This window comes from Denticeps clupeoides, unplaced genomic scaffold (assembly GCF_900700375.1).
Source record: "Denticeps clupeoides unplaced genomic scaffold, fDenClu1.1, whole genome shotgun sequence".
Taxonomy (NCBI): domain Eukaryota; kingdom Metazoa; phylum Chordata; class Actinopteri; order Clupeiformes; family Denticipitidae; genus Denticeps; species Denticeps clupeoides.
The window spans coordinates 46368-57213 of record NW_021629744.1 but is presented as its reverse complement, the minus strand read 5'-3'; the positions used below and the strand labels follow the sequence as shown (position 1 = coordinate 57213).

At 45.4% G+C, this 10846-nt stretch overlaps 1 protein-coding gene across 1 annotated transcript; it reads left to right on the top strand.

The window, feature by feature from the left end:
* Positions 1-6090: 6090 nt before the first annotated feature.
* Positions 6091-10529, top strand: LOC114773212 (uncharacterized). The gene is made up of 3 exons (XM_028965719.1): positions 6091-6640; positions 7349-7692; positions 10113-10529. The coding sequence occupies exons 1-3, from the start codon at positions 6091-6093 to the stop codon at positions 10134-10136; spliced, it is 918 nt and encodes a 305-aa protein (XP_028821552.1). The 3' UTR covers positions 10137-10529.
* The last annotated feature ends 317 nt before the right edge of the window (positions 10530-10846 follow it).

The window sequence follows — 10846 nt, the reverse complement described above, 5'->3', positions numbered from 1 at the left end:
TCTCTCCATCCAACATCGTGGGTATCGCAGCCGGCCACTGAAGGAGCTGCTCTGTGCTGTCAGGGTCTCCTGCATGGGGTGGGAGATGTTGTCCAGCAAGGATGACAGCTTAATCACTAGTCTCCTGTCACTCACCGCCTCCACTGGCTCCAAAGGGCATCCTAGAACAGAGCTGGCCATCCAGGTCAGCCTGTTCAGCCACTTTGTATGCCCAGCAGAGATGCTGTCTCCCCAGCAGACCACACCATAAAGTGGTTAAAGTGTATGATGTGCCTGTGGAAGTATAGCACCAGCTCTTTGGTTTTTCCAGTGTTGATCTGGAGCTATTTATGCTGGAACCAGTTCACAAAATCCTGGGTCAGTTTTCTGCACTCTTTGTCGTCCCCATTCATGATGAGGCTGATTCCTGAGTCATCAGAGAACTTCTGTAGGAAGCAGTAAATGGAGGTAAGAATGAAGTCTGGATGGAGAAAAGGAATGGTGCTAGAACCCTTACCTGTGGGTCTCCGAATTAAGTGAAGTGAAAGTGATTAGTTGTCACATTTTAGATAAATGAGTGGTGCCTGCCCAGTTGGGATGGATGCCAACTTGCCCAAAAAGACCAGGCTTCCCCCTAAATGTTGGCCAGTTATTAATAAAGCCCACTTTAGATTTTGGACACCACTCTGACAACCAGCGGTTTATATCGAGGAGCCCGCTACAGGTCTCGTCGCAACACCGACACTGCAGTAATGGGCCAGCATCAACGTGAGTCACTATACTAGAATATCTACAGTTATTTTTTGCCAGCACTTTTAAATTTGCGTGGATGTTGGACACTCTGGCTCCAGGAAAACACAAGATTTTATTCGCTGGTGCCGCTATCCTCATGTTTCTAACTATGGAATTGCCAATGACTAGATCCGGCTTGCAGGACTCAGTGGATGCCTGAACATGAACCGGGGAGTGGTGGCCTGGTGGTTGGGGAGCTTGGCGGGTCGCCCTGATAGCTTGCTTGCGTGATTTAAATATGCTGACACTGTGTCTGTTCCCCGGGCTAGGTGGGGTGTCTGTTTCAGCAATTTATTACCCGTTACCATCATTCCCTCTGAACATACCACCAGCACCTCCGATATAAGAATAGGATTATTAAATGTTAGAAGTGTCAAAGCCCATTGAGACATACTGTATGTGATTTTGGGCTATATAAGAAATAAATGTTGTTATTTACTCCGAGTTGTCACCCAACTACCCTGCTGTCCAGAGGGTGCTACTGTACCTGCACCGGGGTTGAAACACTTACTGGCTGACTGGGCTGGTGCGCATCTGGGACTAGAAATGAATCTATTAAAACTTCTGACTCTCTAATTAAATGTAGGCTTCAGATGTGCTCTTCTAGCTCGGTATTTTCTCTGTTATTTTGACTAGTCTTCTACACTTTCCACAGGTAAAATCGTCACTACTGATGGAGTTCGACAAACTGTACATTTCACAAACTGCACAGGGAATAAGTGAAGGAGCCATAATTTAAGTTTTTTGAGTTTAGGTAATTCTTAATTTTGAGGAAATTCAGGAAGTCCTTGGAAGTAACACCAGCTCACGCCGAACCCAGCAAACAGTGCAGTACCAACCCATGCCATACCAACTCATGCCATTACACCTAATGCATGTTCAATCTATCTTAGAAGGGGATTCTTCGCTTTCTTCCTTTTTTCCATCCCAAGAATTTTCTTTGTTTTCCTAGTTTGCAGAAAGGGACAACGAGTGGGTGTTTCAGCTTTAGGGCCTGTCAAAACCCTCTGAAATCTTCTGTATTTTCTTTTGAGCTAAATAAAAAAATGTTGAGGATGAAGGCAAGAAGAAAAGAGGAAGGGCTATTAGGAGGCTTATGAATGTGGTGAGAGGGGACATGCAGGTAACTGGTGTAGAAGAGAAAAATGCAGATGGAAAGGGGAAATTGAGACACTGTTGACACCTAATAAGAGCAGCCAAAAGTAGAAGAATAAACAGCTATGTTATTCTATCTTATTTATGTACATTTTGATGACACCTGTGTAAGATGGGACATTCTGCAGGGCCACGATGTTACTTCATCACCTCTCCATATCGTTGTCAAACGGCCTTCCCCCCAAGCAAGAGGTGTGAAAGGCCAACCATTTGTTCGGGACCTTCCCCTTGTGTCTTTGTTGCACTGCAGCAACACCCCCAAGCAGGAGACGACAAGGGCCAAATGACGACGAGAGCAACAAGGCGGAAACAACAAATTCTGACTCCCTCCTGGGAGTCAAATGTATAAAAGAATGTTTTGTGGACATTGGCACTTTTACTGTTTTTTTCTGTTTTTTTTCTCTATCTTTTTCTCCTGTCTTTTATTTTGGGCTTTTTGCTACATTGGTACATTTTTACATACAATATTTACATGTAACTGCAATACTAATTTACTTGTGTTAATAAATTAGAAATTCATCTTTTTAACTTCTATTGTGCCATGCCTCTTTCTGCCAGGTAACATCAGATTGGAGTGGTCTTAATAAAGTGCTTATGTGTGTAGAGAGTTGATGGGCAGTGGTTGCTTCCAAAATCTCTGCATGTCTAACCGACATCTCCTCTTGGATGGCAGCCCATCACCTCCAACTCAATCCCACCAAAACTGAACTATTATTCATTCCAGCAGATTCTTCACCACATCAGGATCTTGCTATTTACCTAGACAACTCGCAGCTCTCTCCTTCTGCAACAGCCACATAACAATAGACAACCAACTCTCCTTCTCAACTCACATCAGCAATCTTTCCCGCTCATGTAGATTCCTTCTCTACAATATCAAACGAATCCGCCCTTATCTGTCAACCCAGGCCACCCAACTACTGGTTCAGTCCTTAGTAATCTCACGACTGGACTACTGTAACTCCCTTCTAGCTGGTCTACCACTATGTACCATCCGACCTCTACAACTACTACAAAATGCAGCAGCACGACTAATCTTCAACCTTCCCAAATTCTCCCACACCACCCCTCTGCTACATTCCCTCCACTGGCTCCCAGTAGCTGCACGCATCAGGTTCAAAATACTGATGCTGGCCTACAAAGCCAAACATGGAGTAGCACCATCCTACCTCACAGCCCTTATTACACCTCGCACTGCACCTCGTTTACTCCGAGCCTCCGGTACTGCTCGCATGGTCCCTCCATCTCTGAAGGTAAAAGGAAAACATTCATTTAGTTTCTTCTCTGTCTTGGCCCCTCGGTGGTGGAATGAACTTCTCCTCGAGGTCAGAACAGCTCAGTCACTGAGCACCTTCAAACGACAGCTCAAGACCTTCCTCTTTAAAGAATATTTAGATTAAATTGTAATTTTCTTGTTGTTGAACTTTGTGTACAGAATCTACAACAGAGTGAATAAAATATATGTATTCATAGTTGGGGTCCTAGTGAACCGGAATTGATCTCTTCATCGATGGTAACTTGAAAGCACGTTGTAAGTCGCTCTGGATAAGGGCGTCTGCCAAATGCCGTAAATGTAAATGTAAATGTAAATGGTTGGCCTAGTGGGAAAGGAAATGTTGCCGGTTCAAATCACGGACCGACAAGGTGCCACTGAGGTGCCACTGTGCAAAAAACACTTAACTTACACACTGCTCACCATGCACTCTGACACTCTGGCACGGGCACTCTGGCAACACCCCTCCGTGCAGCTGGCAGGAAAGCAGACATGGACCCTTGGGCGGTGTCCCTAAGTTATTCAAAAACAGGGGTGGCACAGGAACCTGGCAAACCTGGGTGTTGCTTGGTCCCACATGTGGATCACCTGCTCTCCTAAACAGAAAGGCGTGACCGCTGTCTTTTGTCACTCCATCTCAAAGCCAGAGCCCGACTCACACTGCGCCTACCCAAACTTTGCTATGTGCAGTGACCTTTCTGGGTGGATATGAAAGGTTTGAATGCAGCTGGATCAGCAAGGGTGCTGGTGGTGGACCACTTTCCGAATCTGAACACCACCAGTCATCATCATCGCTGTATTCTTAGTCATAACCTAATGACACCTAAATCAGCATCTGCTGTATGTGATCAAGGGCACACGGCCAGTGCCAATTAGCCTGAGATGACCTTTTCTGGCCATCATGTCTGTTTCCTTTGGTGTTAATGAATCCCTTATCCTTATAATATCCTGCCTCTGTGCCACATTCCCTCTTCGATCCTAAGATGTGACATTCATCTACTACTGTATTTACAATTTAATTCATTTGGCTGATCCTTATATTGTATAACGGCTTGAACTGCCTAGCAGTTAAGGAAGTGGCCCCATAATCATATTGACCCTTAAATGACCTTTTCTGTATATGTTTATATTGTTAGCAATTTGTTCTATTTCCAAATGACTCCCATTACCATTTCTAAAAATGTGTTGCTTCAGAATAAGGGGCCTCTCTCTGAATTACTCATTCTCAAGGTTTCATCTATTTTTACTTCCTATTTGTCCAGAAAGGGTCCAAGTTAGAGGGGTGTCATTATATGTAGTGGCTATAAAGCCCATTGAGACATACTGCTTATGATTTGTTCTTTAATATATAAACAATCACACAATGCTGCAGCAAGCTGCTGTTTTGGAGACACCTACTTTCTCAAAGGTGTAGACACACTCACAAGCTGTCAGCAATGAGGAGTGGTTAATCTCCAAGGGCTCTGTTGGTGAAAGATTAATGAGTGTTTTTCCTCTGACACACTTCTTTCTAACCCCTGCTACTCCATCCCTTTTGTAATAACATTAGACATTTGAAGGAGAAAAAAAACTATTTCTAGTATGCGGAACAGTGTGACGTCCCGTGGCAGACTATGGGTGTTTTCTGTTGTGTTTGTGTGTGTGTCTCTCTCTTTCTTTCTGTGTAATGTTGCAGGGTGGCTCCTCATCAGCCCCTGATTGGACTCCTCCCACTTCCTGCTGTGATTGGTGGGCTGTAATCGGGAAGAGGATTCAAAATGGTGGCTGCTTTGGTGAAGAGAAGAGAGTTGGTGAAAAGAGGAGGAGAGTGTTTGAGGAAGATAGACTGTTGTTGGTGAAGATAGACTGTTGTTGGTGAAGATAGACTGTTGTTGGTGAAGATAGACTGTTGTTGGTGAAGTGAAGTATTAGGACGAGAAGATAGGACTTAGACTGCCCAGACCTGTTTTGTGTTTCTGTTGTTGTTTAAATGTCTTTGTTGTAATAAAAGATTAGCGTTAAGTGTTGTTGCGTCGTTTTGGAGTTTATACTCATATGTCCCATTTGTTATGTCCCTGACCCTAGACCGGGGACGTAACAAATTTTGGGGGCTCGTCCGGGATTTCCTATCGCGTAGGTAGGATATTGTGTAGGCTGTGGACCTTGGCAACTGTTCTCATCTGGGTGAGTTTGAGTTTCTGTTTATGTGGGTTTTCTGGTGAACTCTGGATAGGTAGAGCTGTCCAGCTGGGTTCTGCCTTGAGCGGGTCCTTCCAACGGACGCTGTTTGTTATGTTTGTTGTTTTGGTTTATTGTTTTTGGGGAAAAATCCAGGGGGAGGTACGCGTCGAGCATTTCTGTCTCAGTCAGAGACTGGAAATGTTGCGAGCTTGCGTTTAAAGGTGCCTAAAACTGGTAACTTCCCTGAAGACTAGCTAGATCTTAGGTAGCTGGCTGGTTAGGTAGATTAGGAGCTGGAGTTCCTAGAATCCCACAGGAGCAGACTGACTCTGGTATACATCCCAGTGAGCCGTAGTTGGGTCTGTGTAGGTTCTCTTTGTTTTGGTGGGTTCACCAAGTAATTCAATTTATATATTGTTGTGAGATTAGAATTACAGGTCACTATGGCAACAGGTTTTGAGGGTTTTGTTGAGTTCCCTTCCGATGAGATGTTAGCAGAGTTAACCAAGGAGCAGCTATTGGGTGTAGCTGACTTTTATGGCATACCCATTGCCAGCGCCGATAGAAAGTTGAAAGACTTATTAGTAACAGCGTTAAAAGTCGGGTTGGTGGAAAAGGGGGTACCATGTGTTAAATCTGGTAGTCCACTTTCTGCTGAGGGCTTGGAAGAGTCCAGCGAGAGTTTCTCTAGTGAAATTCGGTTAAAGGAAATGTCACTGCAAGAAAAGCAGATGCAGCTTGAAGCAGCAAAACTGCGGGCTGACCGAGAAGCTCGTGGGCTGCGTGAAAAGGAGCTAGCGCATCAGCTACAACTCAAGCAATTGGAACTGGAAGAACATGATCGCGAACGCCAGTTGCACCTTAAGCAAATGGAGTTGGAAGAACGTGATCGCGAACGCCAGTTTGAGCGTGAACGTCAAGAACGAGACCTAGAATTTAAGCGTCTCGAACTTGAATTAGCTTCCAAGTCTGTCCTGTCTGTCGAGTCGCAAACCCCTGTTTTCGATGTCAGCCGACATATTAGACTGGTGCCTCCATTTTCTGAGGACGAGGTGGAAAAATATTTTAGTCACTTTGAACGAGTAGCAACAACTTTACAGTGGCCTAAAGTTGTTTGGACGCTGCTACTGCAGTGTGTTCTTGTGGGCAAGGCTCAGGAAGTTTACTCTTCACTTTCTTTGCAGCAGAGCTCTGACTATGATGTGGTAAAGACTTCAATTCTGAACGCGTACGAACTTGTCCCGGAAGCGTACCGTCAAAGATTCCGGAAGTCTAGGAAGGGTGAGCAAATTACGTATGTGGAGTTTGCCAGAGAGAAAGAAGCTTTGTTTAACCGGTGGTGTGTTTCCAGTAAGGTCAGTACGTGGGAACAGCTTCGTGAATTAATCCTTTTGGAGGAATTTAAAAACTGCGTCCCGGAAGCTGTTGCCACTCATCTGAACGACCAGAAAGAGTCAACGCTGGCGCAGGCAGCCATCTGCGCAGATGAATTCGTGCTTACTCATAAAGTTGTGTTTTGTTCAGTCTCACGAAAACCAGATCGGGATGTGAGTTTCCGACGGGATCGGAACGTATTTCGATCTTCGCCCGTTTCCTTTAGTGATGGTCGCGCATGTTTTTATTGTCACGAGACCGGCCACCTCATCGCTAAATGCCCAAAACTCTTAAAGAAGCACGGTTCACCTCCTAAATCCTCACCAAAAGGGGTTGGGTTTGTTCAGTCTGCTGTGAGTGTCCCCACTATTGTTGATCCTGTCTATGAACCTTTTGTGCTTGCTGGTACAGTTTCCGCAGCTGCTGGAAACAGTAGTGCAGTGCCAGTGCGCATTTTACGAGACACCGGTGCTGCGCAGTCTTTTGTTTTAGCGAATGTCTGGCCCTTTTCTGATGACACGTTCTGTGGCTCTTATGTACTGGTGCGGGGTATTGAATTAGGCATCGTTAAAGTGCCACTGCACGTTCTAAACCTGCACTGTGCTTTATTTTCAGGTTCGTGCAAAGTCGCAGTGCGCCCCGAACTGCCTATGCAGGGAATCGATTTTATTCTTGGGAACGATTTGGCTGGAGGGAAAGTTCTTCCCCTTCCGGAGGTCATTGATAACCCTGCGGTTCCACCCTCTTCAGTGGTGCCGGGTTATGAGTCAGTTTTCCCTGCTTGTGCAGTCACCCGAGCGCAGGCACGCCGGCAGAGTACGGATGAGCTGTGTGATACGTTTATGGCTGTTTCTGACCCTCTGGTCTCCCGTGCAGCGCCATCAGACGGCGGAGTGGTAGAGGGAGCGCCGCGGACGCGTGCTGTTAATGTCCATGATGATGAAACAATGTCGCTGCCTGTAAGTAAAACGCTTATGTCCCAGGAGCAGCGAAAAGACTCTACTTTAACGCAGTGTCGTTCGGCTGTTGTTGACAAGGCCAACATAACTGCAAATTCGGTAGCCTTTTTCTGGGATAAAGGGATCTTGATGAGGAAGTGGAATCCTCCAACTGCTGATGACGTAGGTTGGAATTCAGTATATCAAGTGGTGGTTCCTCTTAAATTTCGGTCTCAGGTGCTGTGTTTAGGGCATGACAACGTGATGTCTGGACACTTAGGAGTAACAAAAACATATAACAGGATTTTGCGCCATTTCTTTTGGCCTGGGTTGAAATCCGATGTTGCTCAATATTGTCGATCGTGTCACGTTTGTCAATTGGCTGGTAAACCGAACCAGTCAATTCCACCCGCGCCACTCTGTCCTGTGCCTGTCCTCACCGAACCATTTTCGAAGATAATTTTAGATTGTGTTGGTCCACTTCCTCGTACCAAAACAGGTTTTAAATACTTGCTGACGATAATGTGTAGTGCCACACGTTTCCCGGAAGCAGTTCCGTTACGCTCACTAAAGGCTAAGAATATAGTGAGAGCCTTAGTGAAGTTCTTTTCTACTTTTGGACTTCCAAAATTGGTCCAAACGGACCAAGGTTCGAATTTTCTGTCTCGCCTTTTTAAGCAAGATTTGGAGGAATTACAAATAAAGCATCTGGTATCAAGTGCTTACCATCCCCAGTCGCAAGGAGCATTGGAACGTTTTCACCAAACTCTGAAGTCCATGCTCCGTACTTATTGCTTAGCCTCGGCTAAAGAGTGGGATGAGGGTCTCCCACTATTGTTGTTTGCCATTCGTGAAACTGTTCAGGAGTCTTTGGGATTCAGTCCTGCTGACCTTGTATTCGGTCACACCGTGCGTGGTCCACTCAAGCTTCTTAAAGAAGCCTGGGTAGCTGAACCATTGACAGAGACTAATGTGCTGGATCATGTCAGTTCCTTTCGGGAACGGCTTCATAATGCTTGTGCTACTGCTCGAGCTTCCTTACAACATGCACAAGGGTCTATGAAAGCCCGATATGATCAGAAAGCAGTCTCTCGATCTTTTCAGCCGGGTGACAGAGTTCTGGTTTTATTACCACTAATGGGGTCTGCTCTCCAAGCAAAATTCTCAGGTCCTTATGTGGTTGAGTCCCAGTTAAGTGACACTGATTACGTTGTTCGCACTCCTGACCGTAAACGTAAAATGCGTGTATGTCATGTGAACATGCTCAAGAAATACGTTATGAGAGACAGTGATGCAACACAGGACAATGTAGATCCACCAGGTAAAGGAGCTGCTGTGTTATCCGTGGCTTCTATGCCCCTGCTGGATGCATATTCTCCCGAGGAGGATGGGTTACATCTAGGAAATGTTCCTGTGTCTTCGCCCAGATTACACAACAGTGTGATCTTACAAAACTTAGATGCACATCTGTCACATTTGCCTCTTAACGAACGGGAGCAGGTTATGATTTTAATTCGGACATATAAGACATTGTTTGGTGATGTTCCGTCATGTACTACAGTGTTAAAGCATGACATTGATGTTGGTGAACATGCCCCAATCAGACAGCACCCGTACAGACTAAATCCCACTAAGCGTACGGTAATGCAGTCTGAGGTTGATTATTTGTTGGAACATGGGTTCTCCGTGCCAAGCTGTAGTCCATGGAGTAGTCCCTGTCTGTTAGTACCTAAGCCTGATGGTACAGTTCGTTTCTGTACTGATTACAGAAAAGTAAATGCAGTAACTAGACCCGATTCATTTCCATTGCCCCGAATGGAAGATTGTGTTGATAGGGTTGGTTCGGCTCGTATTGTCAGTAAATTAGACTTGCTTCGTGGTTATTGGCAAGTTCCGTTGACTCCCCGAGCTTCTGAAATTTCTGCTTTCGTCACACCGGATAATTTCTTAGAATATAAGGTTATGCCTTTTGGGTTACGTAATGCACCAGCAACTTTTCAGCGTCTAATGGCTAAAGTGCTTTGTGGAATTAAAAACTGCGACGCTTATTTAGATGACATTATTGTCTATTCGTCCACTTGGTCCGAGCATATCCACACTCTGACAGCTGTGTTCAAGCGGCTGCAGGATGCATCGCTAACTTTGAACTTGGCAAAGTGTGAGTTCGGCAAAGCCACTGTGACTTACCTAGGTAAAGAGGTGGGTCAAGGCCAGGTAAAACCTGTGATGGCTAAGATTCAGGCCATTCTTGCCTTCCCAGTTCCCACATCGAAAAGGGAGCTGCGCCGATTTTTGGGAATGGCTGGATACTACCGGGCTTTTTGTAAAAACTTTTCGGAGGTAGTGTGTCCGTTGACTGAACTGCTGCGAGGCAGAGTACAGTTTAGTTGGAACAATGAATGCCAGAATGCTTTTATGTCTGTGAAAACCCTTCTTTGCAGTACCCCTGTTCTTGCTGCTCCTGACTTCCAGCGCCCTTTCAAACTGGAGGTGGATGCCAGCGCGGTTGGAGCTGGGGCTGTGCTGTTACAGGAAGATGCAGATGGAGTTGATCATCCCATCTGCTTCTTCTCAAAGAAGTTCTTAAAACATCAGGTGAACTACAGCACCATCGAAAAGGAGGCGCTAGCACTGATTTTAGCATTGCAACATTTTGAAGTATACATTGGGTCTACCGCACAACCTGTTTTAGTTTTTACTGACCACAATCCCCTGGTGTTTTTATCTCGGATGAAAAACACAAATCAGCGTATTATGCGCTGGTCCTTGGTTTTGCACGGGTTCAATTTAGAAATTAAATACAAACGTGGGACGGACAACGTTTTGGCTGACGCCTTGTCACGGGCCTTTTAGTTTTTTTTTTTTGGGTGAATCAACATAGTACGTTGATTTTTGGTGGTGGGGGTGTGACGTCCCGTGGCAGACTATGGGTGTTTTCTGTTGTGTTTGTGTGTGTGTCTCTCTCTTTCTTTCTGTGTAATGTTGCAGGGTGGCTCCTCATCAGCCCCTGATTGGACTCCTCCCACTTCCTGCTGTGATTGGTGGGCTGTAATCGGGAAGAGGATTCAAAATGGTGGCTGCTTTGGTGAAGAGAAGAGAGTTTGTGAAAAGAGGAGGAGAGTGTTTGAGGAAGATAGACTGTTGTTGGTGAAGATAGACTGTTGTTGGTGAAGTG